Source organism: Leguminivora glycinivorella, chromosome 7 (assembly GCF_023078275.1).
Source record: "Leguminivora glycinivorella isolate SPB_JAAS2020 chromosome 7, LegGlyc_1.1, whole genome shotgun sequence".
Classification (NCBI taxonomy): Eukaryota; Metazoa; Arthropoda; class Insecta; order Lepidoptera; family Tortricidae; genus Leguminivora; species Leguminivora glycinivorella.
Genome location: NC_062977.1, coordinates 23,836,874 through 23,858,007, shown reverse-complemented (window position 1 = coordinate 23,858,007; position 21,134 = coordinate 23,836,874). Strand labels below are relative to the sequence as shown.

The following is a 21,134-nucleotide window of genomic DNA, read 5'->3' as shown; positions in this document are numbered from 1 at the left end:
CATACCAAAACGCGAGTTTTAGTTAGAAACAGTGTGGTTTTTATTTATCCCGCTTGGGTCAGCTGGAAACTAGCCTTGTGGAAACTTTGAAGGTTTATTGTACAGTGAATTCTGGAATTATGTTGCAAAACTTTGTGACATATGCTGCAGGCTCTAGTTATTACCTACATTGTGTATTAAGGGCGGAAAGTGAAGGATTACGAACGAGAGGCTGTTTGAAGCCCGACGCCGAAGGGTTTTAATAACTCGAATTTGTAATCCGTCAGCCGCCCGTGATATACACAATGTTATTTATTACACTCGCAAAGTAATAACCAAATTTGAAACTAAATGTCTTGAAATACCCACGCTGACATTTCGGACATTCTTCCGCCATCTTGTAATTTTTGACAGGTCTTGGAATGCAGGTATTCACTTTACCGCCCTAGGGCGGTAAAATAGCGGCATGTAAAACACTGTTTACGAGCGAGTATAATGAAAAATAATTCTTTAAGCCATTAAACTAAAAATTTCAAAAAGTATCTCGTGTTCTTTTAATTAGAGCAAACCTTTTAGCTCTAAAAATAGGTGTCAAATTTTCCGGAAAAATGTAATTCCTAACACGAGTATCGAATTTTCGCTTATTTAATCTAAAAAATGTTGTGAGTTGAAAAATGTGTCCTTTATTTTTAATTTTCCTGAAATTTAAAATATGGCTGGATTTATTTAAAATATTGTCTTCGGTTAGCGCGATAGTCAGTCATGAAATAAAACTGTGAAAACGCTTATATCGCGTATCATTAATTTATAATACATCCCGACGTTTCGAACTCTTTACAGTGTTCGTGGTCAACGGGTGATTGATGAAAATTAAAATGTGCAAAACTAACCCACATACAAGGAAACCGAATGGAACATAAATAATATAGAATTTTAAGACTAGTTTACACAATCAGATCATAACGCTAGTTGTACAACAAATGAAAATTTTTAATTTATTAAAATATTAGAAAACTAGAAATTCGAAAATTACGGAATGCTCCATACAAACGTCCACCCCCCATTTTAGGGGAGTGGGGGGTCAAAAAGAAACAAAAAATAGCCTATGTCACTCTCCTTCCCTTCAACTATCTCCACATAAAAAATCACATCAATTCGTCGCTCCGTTTTGCTGTGAAAGACAGACAAACAAATAGACACACACACACTTTCCTTTTAACTACACTGAGACTTTAGCACATGCTGTGGAAACGGGAGCTAACCGCCGCGAATAATAGAAACAAAGGCCTTTGTTTAACAGATTAGGGCAAAAGCGAAAAGTTCATCTCAGAAAATTCATACTATAACTTTTTCCGCAACTTAAGTGTAAGTTTTATTGAGGCTGACAACCTGTCGCTGTAATGGCACAATTTCAATTGAGACTTGAGTAGTTTCATGTGCTCTGCCTCTTAGACCTTTATAGGATACAATTGATTGTATGCACGTACACTTTTGCCACCGTGACCTTGCCAGTAGAATATCAAAATACATTATTTTCTAAAGTAAGACTAACATAACCCCGTTAAATTTTGCCAAGTGTACAGCGACAAAATTGACTTTGGTAAAACGGGGCCGAGTTTTATAAAGTTTAATGAGATTCGCTCGTGCGGTACTTATTCAATAACTTTGACATCTGAGAAATCGAATTAGGAACGAACTTTTTTTAGGTTGATCATCGATTTATTTTCTTTTTATCGTTTGAGATAAAATGTGGGCCTTATTAAGATACGAATAGTTTATTATTTGGCTTCATATTTAATGGAAGACCGTTTTCAAGACGACAAGCATTTATAACACTTTAAATTCTCGCGTTTTGTGCACATAATCTCCATCATGTAGATGGATGACAGCCCTCAAACACAGTGTAATAAAGAGTACTATCGTACAGTATGACCACTCCCGCTCCCCGCTGGAAGTGCCGCCCACCCCCTCTCGGGTACATCACAATTACCGCCTGTCAAAAACGCGAACAGTCGACCTGTCATATCTCACTCAATACAGGCATGGTACGTACGCGTTCACCTACACGAGCTTAGACTGTGTGCTAGGAACGCACTTCTTTCATATATTAGATCACCGTGCGTTTCTCCAGAAACTTCCTGCCCCGCACAGCTAAACTATGGAGTGAACTATCGGAACGATACGACATTCAAACCTTCAAGGGAAGATGGGTGTACCATCTTAAAGGCCGGCAACGCACCTCCAACACTTCTGGTGTTTCGGGTGTCCATGGGCGGCAGTGATCGCTTACCATCGGCCGACCTGTCTGCTCGTTTGCCTCAAATGTGACAGTTCTAAGTACTTTTGGCGGAATTCAAAGTGTGTCTATAACTAATAAATCCGACTTCTAATGAACAAAGTTTCAGTTTATTGAATTTAACATTTGTCGAAAAGTAAAATCTGCTTACAGATTTGGGCCGGTCAAAAAGTTCATTCCCCCCCCCCTATGATAGAATAGCCTTAGCCCTAGATTCTAACTAAACCGAAATCGATCCTATTGTACAAACAGTAAATATTGTCCCAAGTGACAAACTGTCTGGACACCCTACAGGCCTTCTGTCCGTCCGAGACAAGAACAAATGAAGCATGGTCACTCTACCACAGTATAATAAAGAGTACTATCGTACAGCGTATATGGCCACACCCTGCTTCCCGATGAGGGTCCCCTACCCCGCTTTCGGTTACCTCACAGTTACCGCCTGTCAAGAACGCGACCAGTCAACCTGTCTTATCTCACTCATATAAGCATAGTACGCGTTCGCCTACAAGAGCTTAGACTGTGTGCGTAGGAACGCGCTTCTTTCATATATTTGATCGCCATTGTCCGAGGTGTTTTCAAGCCTTAGATTCTCACCATAGAGTAAATTGAACAGTTTTTCGAATGCAGCGCCATCTATTATTAAGTTACGACAACTTTTCATGTGACTTTCCATGCCTAAAAGTTCCTTAAAAGCATGTGGACCCTTTAAACTTGGAACGTCATATATTAATGGCAGAATCTTTAATTAAGTTTGATGTAATCATCCATCAACCAATCACATAAGTCCGTGTAGAAATAAGTTATTTGACTTATAATCAGCCAAAAAAGATGACAATAATAAAATTACCATTTAATTACATATCATTAACCGTAGAATGCCGTTCGCTAGTTTGCGGGTGGTACAGCGACATCTAACGAAAAATTTGGACATCAAAAAATACTTACAGAAGACCGCAGCCAAATAGCACTAGACCCTACTCATAGTGTTGTGTTTCTGTCGGTGAGTAAGGCTGCCAGAGCTCAACGAGGGTGCGGTGAGCTGATGACGGGCGGACTTGCGGAACTAACTTGTTCCGTCTATTGTGCTTTGAGTCGTCGGCAACCCGAACCCTCCTTGGAACTTGTACACTCCTTTTTGCTGTGTACTTAACACCCCATTAGAAACTTGTGTACAAGTAACTTGTGTACAAGTTTCTAATGGGGTGGCAACGCGCATGTGACACTGTTTGAGTTGCAGGCGTCCATAGGTTACGGTGACCGCTTTACATCAGGCGGGCCGTATGCTTGTTTGCCACCGACGTAGTATTAAAAAAAAAAAAAAAACTTATACATTTTACGACAACAAGTCATTACCCAGTTTGCGGGGGTAACAGTGACATCTAGCGAACAACTTGCACTACGGCATATAATTGTTTTTCACGCCCTCTATCGTTGATTATCCTTAACATATCCTAAGTACATCGGATTTACTATTTCCTTTGACTGAAAACACCGTGATCCTCACTAAACCGAAATCGATTCTATCGTAGACAGTAAATATTGTCCCAAGTGACAAACAGTCTGGACACCCTACGGCGTGCCATTTGTCCGAGACAAGAACAAATGACGCGTGGTCACTCTACTGTAACATATCTCGGAAATGTGGACGGGGACTGTCTTGCGGGATACTAGAGTGTGGTCACTGTTAGGGTGTCATTTGTCGTTGTCTGCGAGTCTTATCGTTTAAAATACAGGTAGGTTACAGGTTTTGTTGGTAGAAAATCAGTATACAGGATGATTTACGAGACGTGATCAGAATCTCTGAGATAAATTGACGTTTTAGAATTAAAAAAAAATATTATAAGGACATTCTTATACACATTGAGTGAGTCCCACGGTAAGCTCAAGAAGGCTTGTGTTGCAGGTACTCAGACACCGATATATATTCCCAAAACTGCTTAACAAACGCGACGCGTGATCATCGATCACTCCCGTGCGACATCAAAACTGTCACACATATGTGTTGTGTTGTGCGTGTGTCTGTTTGGTAACGGATTATTTTTTGTATATAATATACAAAATACATACATAGAAAACATCCATGACGGAACAAATATCCATGCTCATCACACAAATAAATGCCCTTATTATCAACAAATTTTTATGTCTTTTCCATCACGGAACAATAGTGTTCCGGAGATTTGGGAGGCGTGCGCGGGGCCGAAGCCAACGCGTAGAAGCCCTTTTGACACTTTAATGAAATGTAAGGGGTACACCGAGCGGATGTTGCCCTTGCCTGTATCATGGGCGTTATCACGCAGAGGCAGCACCCGCCAGGGTGTAAGGACTATTTGAGAGTTAATGGAATCTAAAATGAACTTGGCTATTTTGATGAAAGTTATCAACAAATTATTATTAACATCCACAGAACTTAATTTAGATAGAAGAAACAAATTCATATATTTATAGGCCGAGCGTGTCAAATTTTGTACTGAAGTTGATTCTTGCCTGTAATTTTAAATATGTCTCAGGCTCTTGATTGTTCATAATTTTTGTGTTGTTGCAATTGAATATCACGTAACGAGGCATTTTTTATGTTTTGGTTGACTTCAACTTACAAAAATTGACGCCCGAAAGCTGCAAGCTGCGAGTAAAGACGGACAACTCAGTGGATTTCACTGAGTTCATTTGACACGCTAAGTAGATACGTTTGCTTGATCTATGGTATATATGACATCTGTGTTAACATCACATCATAAGTTTTCTCTCCAATAACCTAACCACAAAATTCAAATTTTGAAAAGAATCCCGACATAGTGGGCCGTTTTTTATCAAACGTGGCTAAGAACACTCCCGACTAACTCAGCTTTCAAACAAAAAAAAAAACAAAATCTAATAATCGGTTCATCCGTTCGGGAGCTACGATGCCACACAGACAGACATACAGACAGATAGACAAACAGACAGACACGTCAAACTTATAACACCCCGTCGTTTTTGCGTCGGGGGTTAAAAATAGATTTTAAGGACATAAAACTATACAAATCCAATTTTAAATAAAGAAAAATCCAGTTCAAATAATCAACACAATAAATGTCAAAGAACTTATTTAATAACAAAAGTCAAAGCTAATACCACCAAGGCAACACAGCAGGGTTTAAAATGTCAACTTAGAACTAGTGCTAAGTGCTGTCACATAATACTCTAAAAACGTCGTAAGCACCATCTACTTTCATACGACATGTGCCCTTTTGATTTTGTTGGTAATGGACTCACCCGAGTTGGACTCGCCCGTTAAAGAGTTAATGACTTCGTTACAGTGTCGCGCTTTAGCATTACAGCTTCATTTTAAATGAGAGCTAAGTAGGTAGCTCATATTATTTCTTTAGAGAATCTATCTTATAAGTAGCGAGTAAAAATGAAAGTTTTCTCATATGTCCATACTAATATTATAAATGGAAAAGTGTGTGTCTGTTTGTTAGTCCATTTTTCACGGCAAAACGGAGCGACGAATTAACACGATTTTTAAAGATAATTGAAGGGATGGATAGTGACATAAATTATACTTTTCGTCACTTTCTAGCCTCCCACTTCCCTAAAATGGGGGGTGGACATGTTTATGGAGCATTCTGCTATTTTCAAATTTAACCGAAGCTGAGGGAAAAAACTAGTTTTTCATAATGATTAAGTATTTACCTACTTGGCGCAGTCGGTAGGTTTTATTTATAATATTATGTAATATCCAAAAGATTAAAAACTTACACAGCACACACTATGTCCTTTATTCCTTCCTGAATACTGACTTCATATTCTGTAAAAATATTTTCTAAAATGACAATATTTAAGAAGAAAACTAACGAAGGTCTTCGATTGTATCTAGAGAATGTAGAAATAATATCCTCCTAATGTTAAATCAAGAAGCAAGTTACTTGGTCACTTAGGCAATGGACCCGCCGCGAGCTAGTAAGCTATGAGCTATCGGCTATAAAAATGAACAAAAGATGAGCCGTGCAAACAAAAGAGACACGGCGATATTAATATTATTAATAACTCACCGCTGGGCGACTAGCTACAAACATCGCCGTGTCTCTTTTATTCACACAGGAGTGATTATTTATTTATTATTTATTCACACAGGAGTGATTATTTAGTAAAAACATGTTTATATGACATTACAGTTAAACCAATGCGTCACGAAACTTACATAACAAAAAAGAGAACAAAATTAAAAATAAAATTAAACAATTGATTTGGGCGATGACGTTACAGCGTGGCTCCGTTGGGTCATTTGCCCCGGTGTGGGATTCGGCAGGTTGCCCCGGAACCGCCGAAAAACCACACCTTTGAGCCAGAAGTCTGCGCTCGCGATGGTGTCCTGCAGCGGCCGCGGCACGCGCACAACGAACGAGCTGAAGTGCACGTAGTGACGCGACTGCAGCTGTTGCATTACCTTTTTTGTTCGTCTTTATAGCTCATAGTTTACTAGCTCGCAGTGGGACTAGTGCCTTGAGGCTGAAACTTTGGTGAAACTTGCGTAACTTTTTGTCGTTAGTAAGCACGTGTTTCATGAAACTTGGGACATTTATAATTACTGATAGCCTAATGAGCTGTAACATTTGGTGAAATCATCATCATTTTTAATTTGTTTTAGCATAAATCTATTTTTTATCATGCAGAAAACGTCTGCGAGCGATATACATATTTTTAAATTATAGGAAAAATGGAAAAATTCACACCGCAATTGGGAGCGCAGTTGGGAGCGGGGCTGGCTCCGGCAAAGCCAGGGGTCGCAGGTTCGAGTCCTGTCGGAGATGTGAATTTTTCTATTTTTCCTATAATAAAAAAAAAAGTATAATTTTACATAATTACATACATATATACAATCACGCCTGTACCCTATAAAAGGGTAGGCAGAGCGGCATATGACACTACTCAAGTTTCAGTGCCACTCTTGGCAAATAGAGGGTTGAAAGAAAACGAAATTTTGATATTGCAGGGACAGGTTGCCAGCCTCTCGCCTACGCCACATTTTAACCCATATCCCCTAGTCGCCTTCTACGACACCCACGGGAAGAAAGGGGGCGGTGAAATTCTTAACCCGTCACCACACGGGCGACGTAGGCGAGAGGCTGGCAACCAGTCACTGCAATGTCACAATTTGGATTTCTTTCAACCCCTTTTTGCCAAGAGTGGCACTGAAACTAGTATTTAGTAGTTCATGTGCTCTGCCTACCCCTTTCTGCATATGTATATGTATGTTGTTGGTTTCAATAATATATAATAAAAATTGTTCAAAAGTATTGTGAAAAGCAGTAAGTATGTAACACAGCAAAATAATTTCCAAATTGGGTGTTATTTCTTACCTTATAGCGTAAACAATTTTTCCCCTCACTAGCTCGGAAACACGTGTTTTGTCCTTTAATACCAGCGGGTAAAAACGCATTTTATCCACTAGTGGGTAAAGTAATTTGACCTTGAATAAAATGAAATGAACTGCTTTAAAATTGATAAAAGTAGATGAATCTAGTAATAAAGATGATTTACCACCTGTGGAACTACTGGAAGCAGTGATAAATTCATTTTTTTTGCGTTGTAGTTTCCTCGCTATAGTGAGGGGAAAAGTTTTGTGTTACACTCGGGTGCAAATGTATTTTACTTCTCGTGTGTTAAAAAACTCGCAAGTTCAGGATTCTATTCTCGAACCACTCGCTTCGCTCGTGGTTCAACTATAGAATCCTTTCACTTGCTCGTTTTTCAATTTCACACTCGGCGTTAAAATACAACTTTGCCCCCTTGTATAACAAATAACTATTAAATGACAACTCATTGTAGAGTGTCGTACAGGCTTTGAAGTATAGAGTAAAAGCTCTATGGTGACATTTTCTCTACGCTAGAGCTAAACACGTTAAGTGCTTCTAGCGCCATTATGTAAAGTTGCTTGGATAATGGCATACGTAATATTATACATATACTTTACATAACGACCTGGGACAGACGTGACGAGAGATATCTAAATACGTGAAATAAACATATACTTAATAAGGTATCTATGTCCAATATGGCTTTATTATATTTGGGCCATTTTTTAGGGTTCCGTAGTCAACTAGGAACCCTTATAGTTTTGCCATGTCTGTCTGTCCGTCCGTCAGTCCGTCAGTCCGTCAGTCCGTCAGTCCGTCCGTCCGTCCGTCCGTCCGTCCGTCCGTCCGTCCGTCCGTCCGTCCGTCCGTCCGTCCGTCCGTCCGTCCGTCCGTCCGTCCGTCCGTCCGCGGATAATCTCACTAGAAAGCTGAAATTTGGTACCAATATGTATATGAATCACGCCGACAAAACAGTAAAATAAAAAGTGAAAAAAAAAAATATTTTGTTAGGGTACCACCCCCCGTACATGTAAATCAGCCCCCGATTTTTTTTTTCATTCCAACCCCAACGTAACGTGTGATATATTGTTGGATAGGTATTTGGGTTTGGTTGGTAACGGTATGGGAAAAAAACCTTGGGACACTTTTTTTTCCTATAAGGATTGAAAGAGCTCGCGATTCTGAGTGGAAACCATATAAAAAATTCCAAATCCAAAAAAAAATGTGGGGGGGGACAACTTTAAAAAAAATGGCCCATTTAAGACAACTCGTAGTGTGATTTTTTTTATGGGATAGGAAGCAAACGAGCAGACAGGTCGCCTGTTGGTAAGCGATCACCGCCGCCCATGGACACCCGAAACACCAGAGGTGTTGGAGGTGCGTTGCCGGCCTTTTAGATGGGTGTGAAGTGAAAACCGCATAAAAATTCGGTCAATGTTTTTTGAGTTTATCGCTAACAAGCAAACATATTTAGACGTGGCGTGGGACTTGTGTTTTTGAAGCGTAGTGTTAGGGTCTCCCCAAACCTATCGGCGCGGAATCGTCTTTCGCCGATCAAAAATCCCTCCTTAGTATGAACATGCGTACGGCTGCGTTCAGCGACGACGCGTAAGCGTCCTCATACTAACGACCGATTTGTGGTCAGCTGGGGCCCATTCCCCTTTTTTTTTAGCCTATTGGAGTGTCCCACTGCTGGGCAAAAGCCTCTCCCCTGGCTCTCCATAATTCCCGATTCTCTGTTACTTCCGGCCGATTGTTTAGGAAGTCGTCAAGGTTGTCCCGCCATCTTTGCCTGGGCCTACCCCGCCCACGCTTTTTCGTGGTGGTTGGTGGTGTTGGGTAGTGGATGCCGACGAAGAAGCGTGGGCGCATAGCCATGTTAGCCCACCTATTCGGATGCATGCGATAGACGTGGCCGGCTCAGTCCCCATCCTGACGGTTTTTCTGCCAACATCACCAATGCCAGTCTTAAAGCGCAGCGTGATGTTAGTGCGTTTTCACGTTATCCGATCCGATATCGGATGTCGGACTGACATCCCATAAATTTCAGGCGCCATCTTGGATTTTTTCTATTGATATCCTTCCGACATCCGATATCGGATCGGATAACGTGAAAACGGACTTACGGACGCGATCGATTTTAACACCTAAAATGCTGCGCTTCATAGCCCGTTGGCAAACGCTCAGTTTGGACACTTTGGACTTCTGATTTTCTGTGAGCAACCAAGTCTTAGTGATCATAATATACATACATACATACAATCACTCCTGTTTCCCATAAAGGGGTAGGCAGAGCACATGAAACTGCTAAAGTTACAGTGCCACTCTTGGCAAAATAAGGGGTTGAAAGAAAACGAAACTGTGACATTGCAGTGACAGGTTGCCAGCCTCTCGTCTACGCCACAATTTACCCCATATCCCACAGTCGCCTTTTACGACACCCACGGGAAGAAAGGAGGTGGTGAAATTCTTAACCCGTCACCACACGGGGATCATAATATATGTTATGGTAAAATAAACCCGCATTATCACTTACCACTGCACAATTGCATAATAAATGCATTCAGCAAGCTGCAGCTCGGTTATTCCGCTTAGAACGCCGGTTGCATCGCGAAACAGATTATGTAAAACCCTAGCGCGCTCGCGCTTCCCAAACGCATAATAATGATATAACAGCAGCGGTTTAGTGAGAATATGTATATCATATTTTCATAATTCTATCTCAAATGTATTATTTTAGGGAAAAGTATACATTTCCTGGGAGAGAAATTTAGGAGCTGGGTACCTAGTTAAAGCACAAAATATACAACGCAGACCGGAATAACCCGAAAGATTTCACCCACGCATTTTTGATGTAAGAACAAAAAAAAAATAAGTATATGACTTTTGTAATTTCTGGAAAAAATATTGTATTTTTTTATATTTTTTAATGCATTTTCACATAAAAATTAAATTTTATTCATAAAACTGGCAGTTAAAATTAATTTTAACGTTTTTTTTCTACTTATAAAACCAATATATTACGTATCTTTTTCTCAATGAGGACCGCCTAAAATCATATAAAAAGTAGATGGCGCCACTGAAAATATCTTATTGCCATTGCTAACTTGTAGATGGCGTTAAATATCACTTTCACGCTAGGACCAAAAATTACATACATTCTCCGTGATGTTTGTCGCGAGTGATATTCCAAAATTTCAAAGACTCATACTCGAAGCCGAAAGAGATAGTGCCTTGCATTAGAAAAGGACAACAATAGTCAACCCTGAACTGCTATTAAACTTCAGTTTTGGAAATGTAAGGGCTGAGTGCACGCTCATATCGCGCGTGGAGCGGGGTGGGGCGTGCGGCGTGCATGTCAAACAATTGAAGCTCGTACAAGTGTCCTGAGTCGACACTGCATAGGGTAGACTAGACGCACGCTCGTCCGCCCCGCTGATCGCTCCGCTTTAAGCGTCTACTCAGGCCTCACTCTAAGGCACTGGTCCCACCCCACCACGAGCTAATAAGCTATGAGCTATCAGCTATAACAACGAACAGAAGATAAGCACTCCCGTGTAAATAAAAGAGACACGGCGATATTGATATCTCACCGCTGGGCGAGTAACTATAAACATCGCCGTGTCTCTTTTATTTACGTGGGAATTATTATCTTTTGTTCGTTTTTATAGCCGATAGCTCATAGCTTATTAGCTCGCGGTGGGACAAGTGCCTAAGGAGTGACTTTTCTGTACGTAAGAATATACTCTTTTTGTCAGAGCCATGATGTGAATGTGGTGATTGGTTAAAACGTGCTAAATATTACCTAAATGGACCACAAATATAAATTTACTCTCACCAAATACGTAATAAATGAGGTTAAATTTCGTAAATAATTGACATAATTTCAGTTTAATAAGTTAATTAACTCAGCTTATTAATGTAATCATGTTCATGTTTATAATTTGTCACTGCAATATCTGTTTAATTTTGGAAACTGAGCGGGAATATGGTTAGCAAATAGCAACTAAATTAGTCATTATGTAACCAGATAAGCAAAGTATTAATAAATTGAAATACCTATTTGTTTTTTTATATGAGCTTACTAGCTTTTTCCCGCGGCTTCGCACGAACTTTGGACCTCCATTTAACTCCCTTAGGAGGTGAATTTTGAAAAATCAATCCGCTGGTCCTAGAAATTCCAAATTTGGCACGTAGGTTCCTTATAAGGTGTAGAGGAACACTAAGGAAGGATTTTTCATAATTCACCTCCAAAGGGGGTAAAATGGGGGTCCTAAGTTTATCCATCTACAAGTGTGATTAAAGAACTTTTGACAAGCGTGTTTAACACAAATCACCCGGCACGTCCGATTTCCTTCTTTCCTATATTGTGGGCACAATATTCCAGTAATTTTATACCAGCAAAAAATATTACCACAAAATTGCTAGTTCTTTTCCCAACAAAAGATGTACAGCGATAATGTGGGAATGGACATTAGGAAGTACAAAACTTATGAAATATTCCGAATGTCCCTGAGTAAAGAATAATATCTCTAGTTTTAAGATAAACGAGGGAAGCGCGATGCGAGAATCATGGGCGCCGGCTGGTTGCAGATTAACATAAAAATTGTTATACGTTTTATATCCGTTTGTGACGATCTGTAGATTAAGGTACTTATTGTGAAGAGATGAAAAATTACCCGAGACCGAGGTAGGCCAAAATGAGATGGCGGATAGACCTGGACTCATTTTGTGGCGAATGGCGGGAGAATGCACAGAGCCGTGATGAGTGGCGGAAAACAGGGGAGGCCTTTGCCCAGCAGTAGGACACAATATAGGCTGATAGAAAAAAGACACATGGTCTAAAACTAGATAAGTAAAATAAAATCACGACACGATTTATTAAAAGTAATCCCCAGAACAATCATGATCATGTACTCACCTAAATAACATTACAGTTATAACTGCCTTAATGTAGTAGAAACTCTTGATTACCTGTAAACAGAAAAATAAAATATTAGGATCGTTTAAAAATATATTTCTTAACGATAAATCGAGATTTGCTAACTCAGTTTCGAATTTTAATGACGTGTCAAAATTGACATTTATAGAGGTATGTTAACAACCCTCACGATCGTATCAGCTCATAGGCGTTAAAGGATTTTTTGGTTGGTCAATGCTTCCTTCATCAAAAGCCCACTATTTCAGTGTCGTTTGCTATGTCTGGTCAATATTTTAAGACTTCTGACTACAATATTCTCAATTCTTTTGCTCACTTTGTCACTCATTAGTAACTTGTTTTGTAATTTTATAGCGCCTGACAAAAAAATAAAGGCAAATTTTTAATTTGAGCAAAATGTTCAGATCAATTATCAGGCGCAGCTAAATCATCTCAATTTTAAGCTGAATTTGCAAATTTTGAAACAAAGGTATATGCAAGAAAGAGATGCAGATATATGCCACTCACTCTTACCCATAGTTGCGTAAAACTTGCAGCAATAACTTGAAGGTGTAAATTCAACTTTAGGAAGGTGTAAATTCAAAATTAGATAATTTTTGCTCTCATATAAGATCATTTGCGGGATACATACATATTATGTCCTTCACCGGAACCGGGGCTGACACTACATGTCAGCAATTCCCGAAAAGTATGTACATTTTGATCACGTCTCCGATTTTGATAAAAATTGGTAGGCTGATAGAGTCCATGATGCTGAGCAAGATCTACTAGGTTTCCCAAAATGCCCCAGGTAGTTTGTATGACTCTTTCCCTTTGTGTTACCGAAAATGTATAAAAACCAGGTAACAAAAGGAACGTTTCATACAAACTACCTGGGACCTCAAATAAATATATCAGCGTTAAGCGTGAGGATATTTCACACAGACAGATATACATACATATATACATATAATCACGCCTGTATCCCATAAAGGGGTAGGCAGAGCACATGGACTAATAAGTTTCAGTGCCACTCTTGGCAAAAAGGGGTTGAAAGAAATCCAAATTGTGACATTGCAGTGACAGGTTGCCAGCCTCTCGCCTACGCCACAATTTAACCCATACAGACAGATATACACTTGCATTTATAATATAAATAAGATTTGAACAAAATGAGATATGTATGTAATAGTACATTTCGATACAAGTGCGAAAAAAGAGGAAGTTCGAAACAAGTGGCGATAAATTAAAACACGACCGAAGGGAGTGTTTTAAATCGACACGAGTTACGAATTCCCTTTTCGCACGTGTATCGAACGACGTTTTTTAGTACAGATGAGCCTCCAAAGTTTCGACCTGGCATATAATGAACCACTTCTCGCACTAGTGCGTAAAAAAACACCATCTGTACTGAAATAGTACATTTCGTTATAAGTGCGAGAAGTATGTCATTACTTCACGAGTCCCGAATCTCGGGACGAGTGAAGAATGACATTCTCGCACGTGTGACGAACGACGTTTTTTAATACAGTTGCGAAAAAACACTACTACTTACAACGAAATAAAACAATCCGAACTATTAATTTTCCCATGGACATTGACGGATTATTTGACAATTCAAAGGCGTATTTTTGAAGCTTTTAAACTTGCGTGCATATTTTCGAGTTTGCTATTCATCTAACATAATTTATTTCATTGGGTGCCATAAAAACATACATTTACGATTTGGGACGATTGTTTAATGTACAACTACATTTTAATTTAATCGATCCATTTATGCCCCGACGTATTGCAAATAACGTAAAATAATTATGACAAATCGCGTAACATATTGAGGTTTTTTGAACGTGCATTAAGTTAAAACATGGTAGACGCCTCTACTTTGACAGTAGAAGACGCGTTTCGTTCCAATCATGTTCTGTTTACACGACTCATTATGACCGATTTTTCAAAGTATAAACCATTTTATAAATTATGTTTAGTATGACTAAAAGTAAACAATTACATATGAAATATTAACGTTTTAAATATTAATCACTTAATAGTATGTTTATAGTTTTATTCTGTCTTAGTAAACTAGACTAATATGAAAACAGCTCGGTAAGTAGTCGTAAAATGGAACGTTTATACTTTTTACGCACTAGTTCGTAAAATACAACTTCTCGCACGCTAAACAGCCAAAAAACGGGCACTTTTTGAGCAACTGTATTAAAAATATAATTATGATTCCATGTCTGTTCATCACAAAGGGCTATAATAATCATTTGCGAAAGATTAAAGGCTCGCTGAGTTAGCTTGGTGCTGTTATGAAGGCTTGCCATGTTAGCATAACGCATATGGGTAAGATGAGTAAAATGAAATGGAGGCTAATATCAGTATAAAGGAGGGTTTAAAAAGTCATGTTAGTATCTATAACGTTTTATTTTTATGATGGTTCAAAACGATTTTTCCCCTCACTAGCTCGGAAACACGTGTTTTGCCCTTAAGTGGGTAAAGTAATTTGACCTTGAATAGAGTCAAATTAACTGCTTTAAAGTTGATAAAAGTAGGTGAATCTAGTAATAAAGATGATTTACCACCTGTGGAACTACTGGAAGCAGTGATAAACGCATTTTTTGCGTTGTAGTTTCCTCGCAATAGTGAGGGGAAAAGTTTTGTGTTACACTCGGGTGCAAATGTATTTTACTTCTCGTGTTTTAAAATTCTCACAAGTTCAGGATTCTATTCTCGAACCACTCGCTTCGCTCGTGGTTCAACTATAGAATCCTTTCACTTGCTCGTTTTTCAATTCCACACTCGGCGTTAAAATACAACTTTGCCCCCTTGTATAACAAATAACTATTATTTACAGATATATAGTGCGAAAAGGTTTTCCTTCGTATTCTTACGCCGTGGCTTGACGGCGACGCGACGCGACGCGGCGCGACGAAGTCAAATCTATGGAAGTGTCTTACGCCGTGTCTTGCGTGGGCGACGGTCGCGCGACGGCGATGCGACGCACACGAAATCAAACCTTATCGATATGGAAAGCAGACGATGCGATGAGACGCAACGGCGACGGTCGCGCGACCGTCGCCCACGCAAGACACGGCGTTAGGTAGAAGACGTCGATGAACTATCGATGATAGGCGATGCGATGCGACGCGACGGCGACGGTCGCGCGACCGTCGTCCACGCAAGCCACGGCGTTAGGTAGAAGACGTCGATGAACTATCGATGATAGGCGATGCGATGCGACGCGACGGCGACGGTCGCGCGACCGTCGTCCACGCAAGCCACGGCGTTAGGTAGAAGACGTCGATGAACTATCGATGATAGGCGATGCGATGCGACGCGACGACGACGGTCGCGCGACCGTCTCCCACGCAAGACGGCGTTAGGTAGGCGACGACGATGAACTATCGATGATAGGCGATGCGATGCGACGCGACGGCGACGGTCGCGCGACCGTCGTCCACGCAAGCCACGGCGTTAGGTAGAAGACGTCGATGAACTATCGATGATAGGCGATGCGATGCGACGCGACGGCGACGGTCGCGCGACCGTCGCCCACGCAAGACGGCGTTAGGTAGGCGACGACGATGAACTATCGATGATAGGCGATGCGATGCGACGCGACGGCGACGGTCGCGCGACCGTCGTCCACGCAAGCCACGGCGTTACGGAAACGTACGAACGTGTCATGCTATTTCAGGCAGTCTCTGTACAAGACTTATAGACTAGAGATGGGCCGAATACGAATATTCAGCCGAACATTCGGTTCAGCTGGTACCGAACCGAACATTCGGCCGAATATTCGGTTCTACTATATTTTAAATCCTGGCTTAGAGTTAAAAACTTTTCAATGATTGGTAATGGGTACTAACTAAGGCACTGGCGATCAAATATATGAAAGAGGCGCGTTCCTAGCACACAGTCTAAGCTCGTGTAGGTGAACGCGTACTATGCTTGTATGAGTGACATATGACAGGTCGACTGTTCGCGTTTTTGACAGGCGGTAACTGTGAGGTAACCGAGAGAGGGTGGGCGGCACTTTCAGCGGGGAGCGGGAGTGGCCATACTGTACGATAGTACTCTTTATTATACTGTGCTAAGGCTCTTAATGTTCCTATAATTTAGTGCATAAGAAAATTTAGATTTTTGTTTCTTAAGCTACGTTATTTTTACTTTTTTACATAATTATTGTAGGTACTTACGCATTTTTAACCCCCTTTGGTCCTTAGAATCCTGAAATAGGATGTCATTATCCCAAGAATTACGAAACAATTTACGCTATTTATTTACTTTGTTTATTCGGTAAATATTCGGCAATATAACCGAACTATTCGGCCGAATACGAACATTGAAAAACTTGCCGAATATGCCGAATACCGAATATTTACCGAATATTAGTATAGACACTGTCTGATAATACGAATGTTTCCGGAAAAATACGAAAACCTTTTCGCACTTACATCTGTACTACCTGTCCTGTATGTATGTAACGTATGCGGAATGAAATCTGGACAAAGTTTTGATATCGTACAGAGTAAGTAAATAAATAAACTAAAATAATGTATAAATGCCAGATTAAAGTTTATATATCTGTCATTTAAACTGGTAAGTTTCATGAGTATTGGATTCCTTTTCTCGAAATGATGGTCAATCGAGAAGGACGACCTAGCGAAACTGTTTGTAATTTCTACATACCAATTTTCTGTGACCGAATGCAAAAGCCCGAGGAAAGTTTTGTAGGAAGGGTTAGAAGCTAACAGTCAATTTATAATATTTTTGCGTCCTTTTTCTTTACAAAAACTACCGCAACAAAGCGTGGTTCAAGAAAACATTACAGCATTGGCAAGTTTTCTGGGAGAGATTTGATTAAAAGAAATGTCGGCCCCCTAAGGCACAAAATCTTACAGAGAGCTCGAGACAGCATTCGAATGGGGCAGAGAAAGTGATAAAAATTATCTTGAAGACATGAGTATCGATACACATTCAAAAAAAGTTAGACCTATAGTCTTCAAAAATAAAATAAAAAACTTTGAAAATGCTGCTACGCCGTTAAGTCAAAAAATGTAAAAAACAGCTGTTTTTGCATTTCTGGGTTTATGAATGACTAATAATATGTCGAGTAAATGGAATTTCATGACTAGAAAACTATTATTTTGAGAACACTAATGATCCTACGGACAAGAATGTGAAAAATGTCGAGCATACGAAGCTTCTTTAAAAAGTTATCACATGGAAGATAAATTTGAACCTTAAAAAATGCTAACATTGGTTTTGTCGACACCGATGGACATAAAGTATCACAAGTTCTGTTAGAAGCTTCACATTGGCGAAAACTAACTCTTTTATTTATCGATATTCAATACATAATTAAAATCACGAAAGATATCAAAAATAAACTATGTTATATTAATTTTATAAGACATTGAATTTTGTCCAGATTTCATTCCGCATACGTTATGTATTAAAGGTTCCTAAAGCAATAGAAACTTTATTAAGTACATGAATCCTTATTGGTATTGAACATTGGACGCTTCATACAAGTATTCATTTTTATATATACATACAACATGTTACATACAATCACGCCTGTTTCCTATAAAGGGGTGGGCAGAACACATGAAACTACTAAAGCTTCAGTGCCACTCTTGGCAAATAAGGGGTTGAAAGAAAACGAAACTGTGACATTGCAGTGACAGGTTGCCAGCCTCTCGCCTACACCACAATTTAACCCATATCCCATAGTCGCCTTCTACGACACCCACGGGAAGAAAGGGGGTGGTGAAATTCTTAACCCCTCACCACACAGGCCTTTTTATATTCATATTCATTTATTCATGCTTTCACATAAGTATACAATAATGAGTACACGTTACATCACCGTCATCATAGCAGATAAACTTATGATCTAGAACTTAAATAATAATCTATCCTCATTTACATAACCTAACTAAAAAAATTAAATTTTGAAAAAACCCCGACCGCGACATAGTAGACCAATTTCATGAAAGATGGCTAAGAACACTCCCGACTAACTCAGCTTTCATACAAAAAAATCGGCCAAGAGCGTGTCGGGCCACGCTCAGTGTAGGGTTCCGTAGTTTTCCGTATTTTTCTCAAAAACTACTGAACCTATCAAGTTCAAAACAATTTTCCTAGAAAGTCTTTATAAAGTTCTACTTTTGTGATTTTTTTCATATTTTTTAAACATATGGTTCAAAAGTTAGAGGGGGGGGAACGCACTTTTTTTTTCCTTTAGGAGCGATTATTTCCGAAAATATTAATATTATCAAAAAACGATCTTTGTAAACCCTTATTCATTTTTAAATACCTATCCAACAATATATCACACGTTGGGGTTGGAATGAAAAAAATATCAGCCCCCACTTTTCATGTAGGGGGGGTACCCTAATAAAACATTTTTTTCCATTTTTTATTTTTGCACTTTGTTGGCGTGATTGATATACATATTGGTACCAAATTTCAGCTTTCTAGTGCTTACGGTTACTGAGATTATCCGCGGACGGACGGACGGACGGACGGACAGACAGACATGGCGAAACTATAAGGGTTCCTAGTTGACTACGGAACCCTAAAAAAACTAAATCTAAATCGGTTCATCCGTTCGGGAGCTACGATGCCACAGACAGACACACACACAGACAGACAGACAAATAGACAGACAGACAGACATGTCAAACTTATAACACCCCGTCGTTTTTGCGTCGGGGGTTAAACAACGTCTGTCAGAGCCCTATAAATGCAAAACAGATAGATGTAGATAGATATACAGAGTGGGGCCTGTAACAAAGGCGAAGAATTGAACTGTAGGCTATTCTCCTTATACTGATCAACATTTGTTCAGTGACTTTTAAAAATTATGAAGTCTTTAAATTTTGAATTTTTCATACAAAATAAATATTAGGTACGCTCAATGCTACTATCATATACAGGGAAATTACACACAGCACACTGGCTAAACCAGACTGGATGCAGGCAAGCGAAAATGGCCATGCCCAGCATCAGTGAAAAACTCACAAGAACGCTCCTTCAACTAGGGAAGGTCCGTCTGAGAATGGTAACCAGTGTCATAACAGGTCATGGACTATTTAACAAACATCTTTTCATAACAGGTGCTACGGACAGTCCCCTGTGCCGAGGGTGCATGGAGACAGAGGAAACAGCTGCTCACGTGGTGCTGGAGTGCAGCGGGGAGGCTCCATACAGAGCAAAATATCTCGGATCTCCGAGAGACCTCCCCGAGGTCCTACTCAACATCAAGGATCTGGTAGGATTTCTCGAGGAGTTGGAATGGCAGGAGTAGCCAACCCCTCCCTCTTATCACGCAAAATAGGCGCTAGACGTCGAGTTGCGGAAAATCGCCCGTTCTACAATACAATACAATACAAATATTAGCTTCAATGTACGCTATTATTGTTGTCATTGACGTTGTCTGTCTAAAGTCTTTAGACTTAACAGAATTCGCAATACATTACCTCTTAGAAAAATTTTTCAAGGGTGATAAAAATCAAAATACAAGTTATTTTTAAAAGTCGCCGAACAAAATGTTGATCAGTATAAGGAGAATAGCCTAGAGTTCAGTTCTTCGCCTTTGTTACAGGCCCCACACTGTAGATAGAAGCAAATAAAAGAAATGTAAATACGGAACTATAGTACCGATATAGGATACGAGTATAACCCTATACTCGTATCCTATATCGGTACTATAGTTCCGTATTTACATTTCTTTTATTTGCTTCTATCTACAGTGTGGGGCCTGTAACAAAGGCGAAGAACTGAACTCTAGGCTATTCTCCTTATACTGATCAACATTTTGTTCGGCGACTTTTAAAAATAACTTGTATTTTGATTTTTATCACCCTTGAAAAATTTTTCTAAGAGGTAATGTATTGCGAATTCTGTTAAGTCTAAAGACTTTAGACAGACAACGTCAATGACAACAATAATAGCGTACATTGAAGCTAATATTTGTATTGTATTGTATTGTAGAACGGGCGATTTTCCGCAACTCGACGTCTAGCGCCTATTTTGCGTGATAAGAGGGAGGGGTTGGTAGATAGGTACCCACCTATCTACCTATCCAACGTCACATAGCCTACGCTTCGCGTAACTGAGCGTAAGCGTAATCTTAGCTTTTTTTAATGTGACATTTTATAAGTTTTATGTTATTTCTAGTCACAATTACAAACTTTTTCCATCGTCACCACCATCTGATCCGTCATCGGCACCAGAGGACTTGGTCACTTTTTCTTTCAATATCTGGGCAACCGAGCTTCGCTCGGTTCTGTTTCGTATCCTTGACATGTGTCGCCATCTAGTTCAAAAATGAATAGTACCTACATCGAGCGAAAGAATTCTCAGCCTTAACAACACAACTACTCCACACGAGATGGCGCGCATTTCGCCACAAAAACTCAAATAGTGTATTTTCTATTCGTTTTAGCCTTGACCTGTGTCGCCATCTAGTGTTTGCAATAAATAGTACTTACATCGACCGAAAGAATTCTGTCTTAACAGTACAACTACTGCACACGAGATGGCGCGCGAAGAAAAACGCATGAAAACTCGAAAATTCGCGTTTTCCGGG

At 39.7% G+C, this 21,134-nt stretch overlaps 2 protein-coding genes across 3 annotated transcripts in view; one reads left to right on the top strand and one right to left on the bottom strand.

Moving 5' to 3' along the window:
• Nucleotides 1-19,850, top strand: part of LOC125228094 — a 64,053-nt gene extending 44,203 nt beyond the window's left edge. Inside the window, exon 2 of the mRNA XM_048132542.1 lies at nt 19,660-19,850. Within this exon, the coding sequence (XP_047988499.1) occupies nt 19,660-19,850 (191 nt within the window). The remainder of the gene's footprint in view (nt 1-19,659) is intronic.
• Nucleotides 1-21,134, bottom strand: part of LOC125228147 (somatostatin receptor type 2) — a 300,930-nt gene that overhangs the window by 71,854 nt on the left and 207,942 nt on the right. Inside the window, exon 3 of one of the 2 annotated variants that reach the window (XM_048132603.1) lies at nt 12,539-12,591. The exons of the other annotated variant lie outside the window; for it this stretch is intronic. The gene's annotated coding sequence lies outside the window, so the exon portion shown is untranslated. The remainder of the gene's footprint in view (nt 1-12,538; nt 12,592-21,134) is intronic. 2 annotated transcript variants of the gene reach the window in all.